Source organism: Zootoca vivipara, chromosome 6, assembly GCF_963506605.1.
Source record: "Zootoca vivipara chromosome 6, rZooViv1.1, whole genome shotgun sequence".
NCBI lineage: Eukaryota > Metazoa > Chordata > Lepidosauria > Squamata > Lacertidae > Zootoca > Zootoca vivipara.
The window spans coordinates 16195386-16210522 of record NC_083281.1 but is presented as its reverse complement, the minus strand read 5'-3'; the positions used below and the strand labels follow the sequence as shown (position 1 = coordinate 16210522).

At 51.2% G+C, this 15137-nt stretch overlaps 1 protein-coding gene across 2 annotated transcripts in view; it reads right to left on the bottom strand.

Annotated features, from left to right (window-relative positions):
* The window catches only part of EXOC3L2 (exocyst complex component 3 like 2), a 40544-nt gene that overhangs the window by 4423 nt on the left and 20984 nt on the right, over window positions 1-15137 (bottom strand). For both annotated transcript variants that reach the window (XM_035117669.2, XM_035117670.2), the window contains exons 6-11: window positions 13429-13529; window positions 10640-10753; window positions 9990-10125; window positions 8736-8858; window positions 6472-6627; window positions 2361-2482 (exon numbers count right to left, since the gene is read on the bottom strand). In XM_035117669.2, the coding sequence (XP_034973560.2) occupies window positions 2361-2482; window positions 6472-6627; window positions 8736-8858; window positions 9990-10125; window positions 10640-10753; window positions 13429-13529 (752 nt within the window). The remainder of the gene's footprint in view (window positions 1-2360; window positions 2483-6471; window positions 6628-8735; window positions 8859-9989; window positions 10126-10639; window positions 10754-13428; window positions 13530-15137) is intronic.

Below are 15137 nucleotides of genomic sequence, written 5' to 3'. Positions count from 1 at the left end.
GAAACAAACAGAGGAGGCACGATAAGGCAGCGCCTTCGCCCTCCCTGAGTGACGCAGCCGGCTGGTAGATGGAGGGAGCTGCGCGGGCAGCGTGGAAGTAGGCGGCGGGTATTTATAGCCTGCCAGCCTCCCCTCCGTCCTGGGAAAACCGGGAGTGACTCCTCTGGCTATCCTTGGAAGGAGGAGGAGGAGGACACCCTCCAGGGTCCCTAAGGGACTTGACCTACCTGCCTCAGATTCTGCTTCAGGGGGTCAAGCAGGAGCTAGGAAGATATATTGGGAATGTGTGTTGTCAAAGGAGGGGTGGGGTGGGTGGGGGCGAAGGTAAGGACATGAGGAGAGCCAGCTGGATCAGGCCAAAAGGGGCTCATCTAGCCCAGCATCCTGTTCTCAGAGTAGCCAAATACCCCTAAGAATCCAGGAATCTAGATAGACTGCCTCTGGACCTGGAGGCTCCATGAGAACATAAGAAGAGTCCAACCTCCTGTTGCAAATGTCAAGAGATCGAACCCATCCGCTTGCCAAACACAGGCTCAACACAGAGGCCAACCACATGCCTCATTGGGAGACCAGCAAGCAGGATCCGACCACAAGAGCTCTCTCCCCTCCTGTGGTTTCCAGCAACTGGTGTTCAGAAGCATTGCTCCCTCTGACCGTGGAGACAGAGCATAGCAGCCATCGATAGCCCTCATCTTCATGAATTCCTCTAATCCCCTTTTATAGCCCTCCAAGTGGGCAGCCACTACTGCCTCCTGTGGCAGGGAGTTCCACAGTTTAACTCTGTGCTGCGTCAAGGAAGGCTTTATCTGTCCTGAACCTCCCAACATTCAGCTCCGTTCAGGAAAGAGGCAGAGGATGCCAGAGGCAAAGAGAGAGAGGGGGGGAGGGAGGGAGGGAGAGATGACCTCCCTGGAGATTATAGAGCCACACAACCAGGGGGTCAACGGACCACAGAGCCCAACCCTTTTCCGCAACATTGAGAAACTTTATCTAGCTCCTTCTTAGAACTGGCACAAGGACAGGCATCCTCCCTGAGCAGCTGGTTCCCCCAGGGGAGCTGCTTTTTCTCCTCTTAGGAAGTCCCACCTAAGCACGCTTCCCTCGTCTCCTCGAAAGGTCGCACCTCTTCTCGCACCCGCAGAAGATGCAACTGGGCTGCGCGATCCATGCCAGAACCTCCAGCCACGGCACGGAAAAAGGCGCTGAGCGGCAGCTGACCCCGCTGTGGCCCTGAACCGCTGGCTTTGCCTCTCCGCAGGGAAGAGGTCAAGGTCTGGAGCGTCCTGTTTCAGGCCCTGAGAAGCTTCCTTGCTGGCCAAGCGCCACGTCCTCAGGTTGCGCACATCCCCACCTGATGGGCCTTTTCCTCTCCCGATGGGAGGTAGCAACCTTGATGGATGCCTGAGTTCTGAGCTCGTGCTTCTCTGTTCTTTTGCACGGAGCAAGGCTGCCTGGCGCTGGCCAAGGGCCCATTCGCATGGGATCAGGAGGTCAGGCAAGGACTTGGGTGGGCCCTGGGTGGCCCCCGCGGAGAGCCTTGTGGCTCCGCAGAACCGCAAAGGTGCAGCTACTCAGAACGCAGCAAAGGGACTGTTCTGAAGTGGCATCACAAAGACAGAGGAATAAGCAAATGCCTCGTGGCTAGTAGCCATCAACAGCCCATGAATTTGTCCAACCCTCTTTTAAAGCCACCCAAGTTGGTGGCCTTCACTGGCTCATGTGGCAGGGAGTTCCACAGTTTAACTCTGCGCTGCACAAATAAGGACTTTCTTTAACCTGCCCTGATTCTTCCAGTGCCCAAGCTTCGTTGTCTGTTCTACGAGTTCTAGAATTACGAGAGGAGGAGATAAACTTTTCTCTGTCCTCTCTTTCTCTGGGTCGTGCGACATTTTTATAAACTTCTATCATCCCGCCTCTTCGCTAAGTCCCAGAGGCTGCAACCTTTCTTCATCCCCTCGATCATTTCGGTGGCCCTTTTCTGAACCTGTTCCAGCTCTACAGTATCTCTTTTGGAGGCGAGGCAACCATGCCATTGCACCGTAGACTTGCATTAACGGCATTTATGATTTCAGGACTTGTATTTTCAATTCCTTTCCTGGTGATTCCTAGCATGCAATTTGTCATTTTTTTGCAGCTGCCATGCCCTGGGCCGATGTCGTCCTATGTACTCGGAAAACCCAGACAAGTTCTGCTGTCCGTGTTACCTTCTCATGAGATGCTGGTTGTTTTGTTCCCCCCCCCCCCAGCCTTCAGATCCGGGAAATGCTTTGCTACAAATGTTTATGGGTACAACAACCCCCCCTGCAACTAAAGAAGGTTTGGCCTCCCCATACCCACAAAAAATGAGTGTGGGAACTCACTGCACGTCGGGAAAGTCTTTTGCGAGGAAGCCCACTTCCAGTTGGATGGCAGCAATGTCTTCCAGCTCAATGATCTCGGCCAGGTGTGGGACAACCTTGTCCAGCCAGGATGAGTTGGATTCCTGCGAGGAAGGGGAGGGAGACAGGAGACGGTCAAGCAAGGGACAGCGGCAGCCTTAAAGTAGGGAAGAGAGTTAAATATAGATAACCCCTTCCTCATCCCGACTCAAGGAGACAGGAGAGTTTATGAACTGCCTCCGCAAAACAAACACCAGGAAATGACTTTTTTGGGGTGGAAATCAAAATAAAATCAGAACTGACCTTTGGAACTCCCTGCTATGGGTCACACCCAGTGAGCCCTGTGCTCGAGTATAGGATTTGAACCCGGGTCCCTCCCAGGTCCTAGACTGACACTCTAACCACACCACCATCACTGGCTCTCAGCATCTGGCAAACCACACCTAGCATCCCCTATCGTGTTTTATGCTTCCTCAATTTTGCTTCGCTTTACTCCGCGCTGGTCACGGACCGCAATAATAAAGATTTGGTCTTATTTTGTTTGACTCAACATCCTCCTGTGTGCCTCCTCTGTGCTGGCACCTGCAGTAACACACCCTTCCTGAGCTTCCAGGGGTATATTGGGTGGAGATGATAATCTTTGCACCCTCAGCCATCCATCTTTTTCATAGAATCGTAGCTGAAAGGGACCAGGGGGTCATTCAGTCTAACCCAAGCTTGCACCATGCAACAACCTTTCAGATATTTAAAGATGGCTACCATATCACCCTCTGGAGGGTAGGACCCGAACCCATGGCTTCAAGTTACAAGAAAGGAGATTCCGACGACTAAACACCAGGAAGAACTGTCTGAAGGTCAGAGCTGTTCGTAGATCACCACCGAAAACGTTTTTCTTCCAGCCGGCTTTTAATGTCAATCATTCTACCATTTTAAAGGGATTTCAGCAATTCGGCTGATTTCAAGTTGCCTTTGTGTCGTGACTGGCAGGGTGCAGAGGAGTGTGCGGGGGAGCCACCAGTTGGGGAACCCCCAAGGGAAGAAAGCTCAGAGCCAAGGGTGGTGGGATGTGGTCAGAGGGAGGAGGAGGAGCAGACTGGGGGGAGGAGATGCTGGAAGCTGAAAAGGTAGCAGGGTTTGGTGAGCAGGAAGAGACTGTGGCAGAGAGCAGTCCAGACAGGAGAGGAGGCTGGAGAGGAAAGGGGCCAAGAGGCAGAGTGGAGGCAGACTGGGGAAGAAGCCAGGGAGTCTCCCCCTCCTGCTGTGACAGGCTCCCCTCACCTCTGGTCTCCCAGGACCCAAAAGAGGTATGAAGAGGGAGGACAGATACAGGCACGTTGGCATAGTCTCAGATTGCTTGGGAAGGACTCGGTGGAGGAAGAGACTTAGAGCGGTGGGAAGGCGTGGATCTTTAGCCTCCACAACTGCCTCGTAGGGGCAAGACCTTCCAAGAAGAGTTGCTGTGCTCATTAAGGCATGGCGCTCCTGAGCCAACCAGGATAAAGAGTTAGCTTACTCCATGTGATTTAATGCTGACCTGCTCCTGACAACCGCCCTGACACTTTGTGAATGTTGCTCTTGGGACTGCTGGTTTTAAGTTTTAGGAACAAAGGAATCTGCTGCCATAGAACTGTAGAATTGGAAGGGGCCCCAAGAGTCATCTAGTCCAACCCCTTGCAATGCAGGAACCTCAGCTAAAGCATCCATGGCAGATGATCATCCAACCTCTGCTTAATACCTCTGCTTTATACTGAGTCAGACCACTGGCTCCATCTAGCTCAGGACGGTCTGAGCTGGCAGCAGCAGCAGCTCCCCAGGGCTTCAGGCAGGGTTCCTGGCGATGCTGTCGGGGATGGGATCCCTCGCCATGGGATCACATTCACCTGGTGCTATACCAGCTGCACTGGCTCCCAGTGGAGTACAGGATCAGGTTTAAGGTGCTGGTTTAAACCTTTAAAGCCCTATGCAGCCTAGGACCCTTGTACCTACAGGACCGCCTCTCTTAGTATGTCCCATGGAGGACCTTACAGTCTTCAAATAAAAACATCTTGGAGATCCCGGGCCACAGGGAGGTTAGGCTGGCCTCGACTAGAGCCAGGCCTTTTCGGCCGTGGCACTGATCTGGTGGAACGCTCTGTCACAAGAGACTGCAGGACTTGACATCTTTCCACAGGACCTGCAAGACGGAGCTGTTCCGCCAGGCCTTTGGCCAAGGCACAGTCTGACCCCCTCTCTCCTTCTGTAATCCTCATAGAACTCTAACCCAGTGGTTGCCATTAATTTGATTCTGAATTGATTTTAGAATGTATTTTAATTAATTGACTGTGTGATTTTATGTACACTGTGCTATTTTTACCTGTTGTTAGCCACTCTGAGCCCGGCTTTGGCCGGGAAGGGCGGGATATATAAAAATTATTATTATTATTATTATTATTATTATTATTATTATTATTATTATTAGAATAGACTCTGCCAACTGAGCTATGGCCCTTTGAGGGCCTGCTATTTTTACTGCTTTTGTTTTCGATTGCACCTTTTTAAAAAACAAAACAAAACACTGCTTCTATTTTTGCAGCAAGCTGCCTTGAATGATTCTCAGAGAAGGGGATATAATTACTACCATGGCTCCTCCTAGAACAACAAGGAAAGCAATTCTGGGAAACAATGCCTTGGCACTGGGGGTGACTGGAGGTAAAGGACCCTGAAGCAAGCTCAGCTTTCAGCACCCCTGTGCGGGTGCCTGATGAAATCCGACTAGGCAACAGGACTTCCGCTTTGGTAGGTAGAAGAACGCAAGGCGTTTTAGCAGTAGGTGAAAAAACAGGTGCTTCCAAAAGCAGCAAGGGTTAAAATCTAATGGAGGATCCCACTGCTGAACTGGTCAGACAGGTGAAATGGGGGGGGGCGCTCTTTGCCATCTAAGTACCATCATTAGGATAACAAAAGAAGTGACTCTGTGCCAGAGGGCAAATGGGTGGGCCTCTCCTCACCCGACTGGCAGATAGAAGAACAACAGCCAGGTTCTTGTGTGAGAGCTGAGCTGGAAGCAGGCAGAAGCTGGAAGAGAGAGAGGTGCTTGGTTTCTGGTTCAGTCCAAGACTGCGGCTATGGGAGGAGCAAGACGGAGCAATGGATTCAAACTACAAGAAAGAAGATTCCAGCTAAACATTAGGAAGAACTTCCTGACAGTAAGAGCTGTTTGGCAGTGGAATTTGCTGCCAAGAAGTGTGGTGGAGTCTCCTTCTTTGGAGGTCTTTAAGCAGAGGCTTGACAGCCATATGTCAAGAATGCTTTGATGGTGTTTCCTGCTTGGCAGGGGGTTGGACTGGATGGCCCTTGTGGTCTCTTCCAACTCTATGATTCTATGATTCTAAGACTCCTGGGGTGCTAATGCTGTGATTTGTGCAACTAAACCCTATATCCTAAAGACATCACCGTCTCTGCTGTGCATTCCTAATGGTCTCTACTGACTGGATTTAAGTATGGTATCTTGAAGACATCTCCTTTCTTGTGATTCTGTTCTCTTCATTGTATCAATCTGTTTGATCTACTTCTAAAAATAAAATAATAAAAAGGAATAAAGCAATGGCTAGAGCAGGAGTCAGCAAACTTTTTCAGCAGGGGGCCGGTCCACTGTCTCCCTCAGACCTTGTGGGGGACTGGACTATATTTCGTGGGGGGGAAATGAACGAATTCCTGTGCCCCACAAATAACCCAGAGATGCATTTTAAATAAAAGCACACATTCTACTCATGCAAAAACACTAGGCAGGCCCCACAAATAACCCAGAGATGCATTTTAAATAAAAGGACACATTCTACTCATGCAAAAACACTAGGCAGTCCCCACAAATAACCCAGAGATGCATTTTAAATAAAAGGACACATTCTACTCATGTAAAAACACACAGATTCCCAGACCGTCCACGGGCCGAATTGAGAAGGCGGTTGGGCCGCATCCTTCCCCTGGGCTAGAGGCTGGTACGGGGCGCCACTTCCTCCTCTGCACCTGCTCTCCCTCCCACCGCCAGCCCCGCTTTGGAAACTGGTGGCAGGGGCGGGGGGTCCACCCCTCACCCCACTCCCCCGGTCCTCACCAGCTGGGTGAAGAACTCCTCCAGCTCCTTGGCTTCACGCCGCAGTTTGTTTGCCATCTTGGTCCTCATCTTGGAGGTGGTGCAGACGAACCGGACTTGCATCAGGGGCCGGACGTACTCGATGAGGACCTGGCGGTGCACATCCTTCAGAAGCATCTGGCGAGAGACAAGGAAGCAGCTGCCTCAATTGCATAGAAACTTATTCATGTACAGCGGCAAGAATGGTACTCGCCCAAAAAATGGAAAGAAGAAGAAGTCCCAGCAAAGGAGGAAGAATGGATGCAAAAACTTATGGAATATGCAGAAATGGCGAAACTTACTGGAAGGATAAGAAATCAAGATAACAAACTTTTATAAAAGTGTGGAAATGGTTTACTGGAGGGAGAAATGTTGTTTTCTGCCGCTCCAGAGAAGCGGACACGGAGCAATGGATTCAAACTACAAGAAAGAAGATTCCACCTAAACATTAGGAAGAACTTCCTGACAGTAAGAGCTGTTCGACAGTGGAATTTGCTGCCAAGGAGTGTGGTGGAGTCTCCTTCTTTGGAGGTCTTTAAGCAGAGGCTTGACAGGCATATGTCAAGAATGCTTTGATGGTGTTTCCTGCTTGGCAGGGGGTTGGACTGGATGGCCCTTGTGGTCTCTTCCAACTCTACGATTCTATGATTCACTGGCAGGGTCATTGTAATCACCTGCAGTTAAGTGTATCTATTTAAAGAAGATAAATAAATGAGTAAGTTAAGTGAATCTGGATACGCAGAAGGTATTAAAAAATAAATTTAAGGAATCGCAGAAAGAGGGGGAAGGAAGTCCAGTTCTGAAATGTCAAAATGATTGTAAAACCAGTGAAATGCGTATATCTGAAAAGTATAAATAATAAATGTAAAAGAGAGAGAGAGATATGCAGCGGAGGGAGATCAGAGACAGGATCGCGGCTGGGCCCAAGCGAGGCCACGCAGAGGTAAAAGGAGGCCATGCAGTCAGCAGTGCAAGACCGCTGCCCACCCCTGTGGCTTCCAGCAACTAGTATTGCTGCATCTGACAATGGAAGCAGACCGTGGCTATCACGGCACAGCCACTGTGGCTAGCAGCCATCAATAGCCCTCTCCTGCTTCGAAGATTTGCCCAGTCCTCTTCTAAAGCCATCCAAGTGGAAAAGTAAAAAAAAATTGGAGTTGCATGAGGAATTAAAAAAGATGCTCAAAATTCCTCTAGAAAAAAACCTGAGGCATCCCTAAAGGTAAAGGGACCCCTGACCATTAGGTCCAGTTGCGGACGACTCTGGGGTTGCGGCACTCATCTCGCTCTATAGGCCGAGGGAGCTGGCGTTTGTCCGCAGACAGCTTCCAGGTCATGTGGCCAGCATGACTAAGCCACTTCTGGTGAACCAGAGCAGCGCACGGAAACACCATTTACCTTCCTGCAAGCCCTAGGCTCAGTGGTTTTACCCACATCGCCACCTGTGTCTATCACTACTGAGTATAATTGGAAAGGATATACCACAAGACAGGAAAGTATTATTTTTATACGCAACCGCTGCAGCCAGGCCCCTACTTGCAAAGAACTGGAAAGGAAATCACATCCCTACAAAGGAAGAATGGCTAAATAAACTTTTTGAATTCATTGAATTGGCAAAATTAACTGCAGTGATAAGATATCAAACAAATCAGAAATAAAGGTCACAATGGAAATGGCTTGAAGATTACATGAGTAAACACTGTTCGAAAGACAACATGCTGGTATGTTTGTAAAGTTAATTTAGAAAACAAAATATTAGTAAAACAACAATATTAAGGATGAGAGACATAAATTGCAATGTAAATAAGAATATTAAAGACTAAGAAATGATGTACACTGGTGGAGGGAAGTCACATATGTGTAGTGTGTGTGTGTGTGTGTCTGTACGTAAGTGTTTTTGTTTGTAAAACAGGTGATTATATGTGTAAATTAAATATAAAGAAATAAATAAAGCCATCCCAAGTGGGCGGCCATCCCTGCCTCCTGTGGGAGGGAGTTCCACGGTTTAACTATGCACTGCATGAATAAGTCTTTTCTTTTACGCACCGGAAATCTGCCTTCCTGCCCTCCCTCTTTGAGGGCTGCCCTGCTCCCCCTTTGCCTCGGCCTGCTCCTCTGCCTTTAGCAGCAACCTGGAAAAACAGGCCAGGTGTAGTGTAGCTAGTACCTGACCTTTGCAGCAATGGCTTGGGTCTCCTGTGCAGCCAGGGGGCAGGGCCATTTGCCTTCCTGGCAGGACCGCTCACCTGGTACGGCTCCAGCTTCATCTTCCTCAGCCTCTGGGCGTGTTCTTCCAGGGTACCCATGATGGTGGAGAAGGCGTCCGAGTTGCTGAGCCACTTCCTTTTCATCAGCTTTTGGAAGTGGGGCTGCATGGGGCAGAGGAGGCAAGGAGGAATGAGAAACGACTCTGACCCTCGACCCATCTGGCGCCACATCTGCCCGCCTCGGCTTTCCGAAATCCAGTGATCCTCTGCATGTTTTGGACAGCAGCTCCAATCAGTTTCAGCTACCACTGAGGACAGGGAGATCTGTTGGATCAGTCCAGTATCCTGGCCATTGGCCAACCAGCCTGGGGTTATACCTTGGGGTTCTTTGGCCCCCGCCATGGGCCCAGGCCCAGGGAGATGGGGAAATCACGAAGGAAGACAGAGAGAGCCAGCAGTTGCCAAGGGAGCAAGGGAGGCCAGGGAGGCCTCTGGCAAGCAGGTGCCTCTTCTGAGAAGGCTCGCAAGCAGAACCTGAGAACAACAGCCATGGTCTCTCCCCACCTGTGTTTCCCAGAAACTGGTACCCAGAGACTTGCTGCCTCCAGCGGTGGAGGGAGAACGTAAGTCACCATGGCTGGTGGCTGTTCTGTCTCAATCTGATGGGAACTGTAGTCCAAAAGCACCCTAGAATTGTAGAGTTGGAAGGGACCCCAGGGGTCATCCAGCCCAACCCCCTGCAAATACTGCAGTATTTTCAAGTCCTCCTGGACAAACTGCAGCTTCTGTGCATTGTCTGCCCTAGCAGATAGCAGCTCTACAGGGTCTTGGGCAGAGTCAAGAAGACCTCATCACCTTCTACAACCTGATCTGTTGTTCTTTTTAAAAAACTGCAAATGTCAAGGGATTGAACCCATCTGCTTGCCAAATAAAGGCTCAACACAGAGGCCAACTACATGCCTCACTGGGGAAACCGAAAGCAGGATCCAAGCACAAGAGCTCTCTCCCCTCCTGTGACTTCAAGCAACTGCCTCTGGCCGTGGAGGAAGAGCAGAGCCATTGTGGCCAGTGGCCATCTTTAGCTCCTCTCCTAATTTGTCTTAATCCTCTTTTAAATCAGTCTTCGGTGGGGGAAATCACTGCTTCCTGCAGCAATGAGTTCCACAGTTTAACTATGCATTAGTTTCTCCCCGATATTCCTCACCCACCCCAAGATCATGTTGGACGAGGTCATTGATTTCTCCCTCCCTCCAACCAACATCCCTCTGGGGAGGTCTTCTCCAAAATCAATACCTTGAGGTTTTGAAAGAGGTGGTCAGCCAACACCCTGTTGCACAGTCGAGTCACTCTGTCAAGGGAGGTGTTGGCCTGGCACCTCACTGCCTCGCTCTCGGGGTGGCCGAACCTCGCCAAGCGCTCCACGTAATCCCTGCAGGAGAGATTCTGGTCAGGGGGGCAAGCACACAGGGCCTACATTCTCGCGGTGGGGAGGAGGCACAGGCGGAGAATCGTGTGGAAAATCCAGAGAGAGATTTTGCTTGACCAAGCTTCAGTTCAGTGGGTACGATTGGATCCAAAGCGCTCAGATCCGAACAAATGAATGAGTACACAATACGACCCAAATAGGGGTGAAGTGGGGGTGAGCCTTTCGATGTCATTGTGCAAGTGGAGAGGATCCAAGTTCAGGCCGATAGACATTAGGTTGGGACATGGGGGGGGCGGGACAGGAGAGTTTGCAACGATTGTGGGGGCCGGAGGAGAAAGGGGTTGAACTGCAGCTGCTCTGGTCAAAACAAAGTAAAAAAAAATCCTTCCAGTAGCACCTTAGAGGAGGAATTTTTTTTTATTTTGTTTCGACTACGGCTACCTACCTGTAACTGCAGCTGCTCTGGTTTTCCCCTGGCACTCGAGGCTTAAACGGGGGATGAGAGTCCGTCTCTTACCTGAAAGGTGGGCAGTGGTTGATGAGCATGATGGTCCGGCCCATTAAGGCGTCGGCAGTGAGGGTGGTCTCAATCTGCTGCCCCTCGTGGAACCTTTCGACCTTCTTCTGAAAACTGGGGGGGGGGTGGCAAAGAGGGAGAGAAAAGGCAGAGGAAAATTCAGGTGGTGCGAAGAAATCCTGCTCAAAGGCAACCGTTCCCACCCGCCGTGCCTCACGGCATCTTCCCACAACCACCCGGAGCCGGTGGTGCTGCCATGGCCAGAGTGGCCAGACCTGAGAAACCAGGGTCCTGGGTTCAAATCCCGCCTCGGCCAGGAAGCACACTGGGCGATAAAACCAGTAGGTGGCTCTTCCAAGCCCCCCATCATCCCACAACCACTGTTAACTGGGGTAGCAGCCCCACGATGAACCTCTGGTCTTTCGCATCCCCAGAGGACATGAACACATCCCATTCAGACAAACAACAACACACACCCTGCTTTCTGAAACAGGCGCATCAGGAAGCAGACCTGCTAAGAATAGCTTTGGCTCTCCATCCCTGGCTGACTCCATGGTGGGGGGGGGCTTTGTCCTCTGGCTCCACCTTGCTGGCATTTCCTTACGGAGCGGCTATTTATACCCCGGGATGACCCTGGTCCTTGGCGGCCAGTTTGAAATGGAAACGGCATGCCATTCTGCTGCCACCGCCCGGTGTGTGATCCTAAACCCCCTACCCCACCCCAGCCCCGGCTGCCTCCTGCGTGCCACTCCATGCGTGTTTTTCTCTCACGGGAAGCAGTTGTGACGAGAGTGGTTCAGGGCAGGCAGTGTTGGGCTCTGGATACCCCCCCCCAAGCAGCCAGGGCAAAGCGGGTCCCCTCGCTGGATGGTGTCACAATGAAGGGAAAAGCCACATCCTTCTGCCTTTGCCTCCCACTCTGGTTCTGAGCTGATGTCAATCATGGTTTCCGGCTTTGGTTTCCTTGGACAATTCCCCCCTCCCCCCGACCAGTGGGAAAACCGGGGGGGGGGGGAGTGAGTGTGCAACCCTACCCTGTGCAGCCTATTCCTCAGCACTGTGCGACAACATGCTTTGCTGCCGCCCCCGCCCCCGCCTTCTGCAACACACCTGTTGCCTTGCAAGTGGCACACACTGCAACTCTCAGGCTAGCCTACCTCGCAGGATTGTTGCAATGAAGAAAAAGAGAGGGAAGGACCGGGTTACGTTCCCTTGGAGGAAGGGCAGGACAGAAGGGCTATTATTCGGGGTTCAGCTCCCTCCCGCTGGATCTCTAGAAGCATGCAGTATATTTGACAATATACTGAATTGCATCTTAATATTGTGTTTAATACTGTATTGCAGTATTGTAATGTTGTTTATTTAGTTCCTATCCAAGGAGCTCAAGGTTCTGCCCGCATGGTTCTGCATGGTTCTGCCCACTCCCCATTTATTCCCACAACAGCCCTGGGAGGTAGGTTTGGTTGAGAGGCAGTGATTATCACCCCGTGAGCTTCATGGCTGAGTGGTGATTCAAACCCTGGTCTGACAGGACCCAGTCCAACACTTTTAACTGTTACCCCACATAGTTTCTCTATCCGTCTTGTCCTCTCCAGGGCCTCATGAGACTTGAGACCCTTCCCCTTGCGCCAGGCTTAGAAAGCGAGCCTTTCCCCCCTTTCCCTGCTCCTTTCCTAGGGAAAAGCCCTAATTTCCCTTTGCTCTGACTGAGAGTTACAAGGTGGTTTCCCCCTGGGGAAAGTGACGGAACAAGAGGAAGGATGGCGAAGCTCCTTATTGTGTTTTAACGTTGCAGCCTGCTCTGGAACCTTAGGGTGAGGGGCAGGTAATTAACAGCAACAACAACTTAGACCCACTGGAATGAAGGGCCCTGAGTCATGTTCATTCATTTCAAAGGGTCTATGCTGAGTATAACCTAGCTGACTGCCTTAAATCTCTGGGTTAAACTGCATGTTACATTATTCAGGCATATTTTATTTATTTTATTGTATTGTATTTTATTATTTCTACTTCCCCCCATCCTTTCCATGGTTCGCTTCATTATTTTCTTTTCCATCGCATATTCTCATTAATCCTTATATTTTCATTTTCTCATTTTTATATCTCATTAGTTGTTACTGCTGAATCATTCTATCGCTGTTAACCTTTTAATATGCTTACGATAATTTTCAAAATAATCTACGAAACATTTCCAGTCTTCCCTAAATGCTTTTTCATCTCTTATTCTACTTGTCACTTACATTATTTGTGCATTTAAAGCAGTGTGTTCAGCAGAACCCCAGGAAAGGGAGGAGAGTCTCTGAGATAGAACCTCGGACCTCAACCATGTCTTACCAAATCACCTAGCAGTTGCAGACAGCGGGGCTGGGCAACAGCTGGTTTTCAACATCGCGATATATCACCAGCTAAACATCGCAATATACCAATATATCACTATGTCTGGAATAACAATGGAAATGTGGAGAGGCAAACAGGCAGCCTTCAAGACCGAGACTGCCAGCATCAGATTCCTGTGAAAATCCCCTTTGCCCACCCCAAAATGCCGTTTGCAGTAAACAAGGCTTGAATCTGTATGGAGGCAAGAGATTTGCTGCATTTCAGGCTGTCAAATTACCCAGTATTATTTTTGATTAGCTCGAATCTTCCAGATCGGGTGGAATATTTAAAAAGCAAAGCTTCTGTCAATGCTCTAGACCACACGCTGCTTCCCCACCGAACCCGCAGCAAAATGAAGAGCCCGGTTCTCTTCTCACGGGGTCCCCCTTGCCTGTCCTTAAGAAGGGAACTACCTCTGGAGGAAGTCTGCCAGGCAGCTCAGGCAGCAATGCGCCATCCTTCTTCCAAAATCTTCTGTGATCTGGGGGGCTTTGTCTATGTGAGCCTTTAGCACCTGTAGAGAGGGAGAAAGGGCCTGTGATAAAATTCAAGAGATGGCTGCCTTTGGTGAGCCACCCTGCCCAGTCCCAAAAGACTCCCACCCAGGCACCCTTGACCTGCAAGAGAGGGAACATCTCAGGGAAAGATGAAGCAGGGAAGGAACAGGCAAGAATGGGCATGGATGAAGTCTTTCTTAAGAGGAAGTACTGGAGTCCTGTGCCCAGTTCCCGGTTTAAGAAGGGTACGAACAAGCTGGAAGGTGTGCAACCAACATGATCAAGGCATGGGCGTAGGCAGGGGGGGCAGGAGGGGGCAATTGCCGCCCCTAGAAGCTGAGGGGCGCAGATGTGGCAGCCCCAGGCTCCCGCTCCCAGCGCGAAGCTCCAGAGGCGCGTGGGGAGCGTAAGCGGAGGAGCGCTAAGCAGGAGCGGGGAGCATAAGCGGAGCCACAGGCTCGCGTTCCCCGCGCGCCTCTGGAGCTTCGCGCCGGGAGCAGGAGCCTGGGGCCGCCTCCTCGGAAGAAAGTGGGCGGGGCTATGTTGCCTGCGCCGCCCAGCTCTTCCGAGGAGGCGGCCTCAGGCTCCCGCTCCTGGCGCGAAGCTCCAGAGGCGCGCGGGGAACGCGAGCCTGTGGCTGCCTCCTCCGCGCCTCCCCGGTCTTCCGAGGAGGCATCCACAGGCTCGCGTTCCCCGTGCGCCCCTGGAGCTTCGCGCCGGGAGCGGGAGCCTGCGGCCGCCTCCTCAGAAGAGCTGGGCGGTGCAGGCAACGTAGCCCCGCCCACATTCCCACTGTGGCCCCCCATCCCGCCCCTTGCCCCCGCCCCTTGCCCCCCCTAATTTTGATCCTGGGTACGCCCCTGGATCAAGGGTCTGGAAGCCGAGCCTTGGGAGTTGGGTATGTTCAGCATGGAGAAGAGAAGATGGACAGCTGTCTTCAAACATCTGAAGGGCTGTGCAAGCTCGTATTCTGCTACTCCAGTGGGCAGGACCTGAACCAGTGGATTCAAACGGCAAGAAGGGAGGTGCCAACTGAACGTCACGAAGAACTTTCTGGTGGTAAAAGCCGTTTGACAGTGGAACGGATCACTTCGGAAGGTTCGGAGGTTTTTAAGTAGAGGTTGGGTTCTTCACCTGTGATTCCTGCATTGCAGGGGGCTGCACTAGGTGACCCTTGAGGTCCCTTACAACTCTTCGATCCTATGGCTCTAGGTGGTCCAGCCCTTCTCTCCTGGTGACATTGAGAATGCACACTGGCTAAAAATGACACCTGCATGTACCCAAACCCAGGAACTCAGTATCACAAGGAAACGGGACAGGTAGCGAGTGTTTGGGATGGGGGACATACACACTCCAAGCACCGGACGGTTCATTGTTCCAGGGGGTGAGACCGGAAGAACGAGGAATTGGCAAGCTGGCCCCACACTCGGCAACACTAGGGAATCTCCGAGGCGGGTTTGTTTGCCTCCCATGTCAGAAGTCATAGGAATGAGTGAGAATCCGGTCTGGTTTTTTAAGCGAAATTCCATGGGGAAGGTTCATGGCTCAGGGGCAGAACACCTGTTTTGCACACAAAGGGTCTGCGGGTTCAACCCCTGGCAATTCCGGGCAGGGCTGGGAGAGAT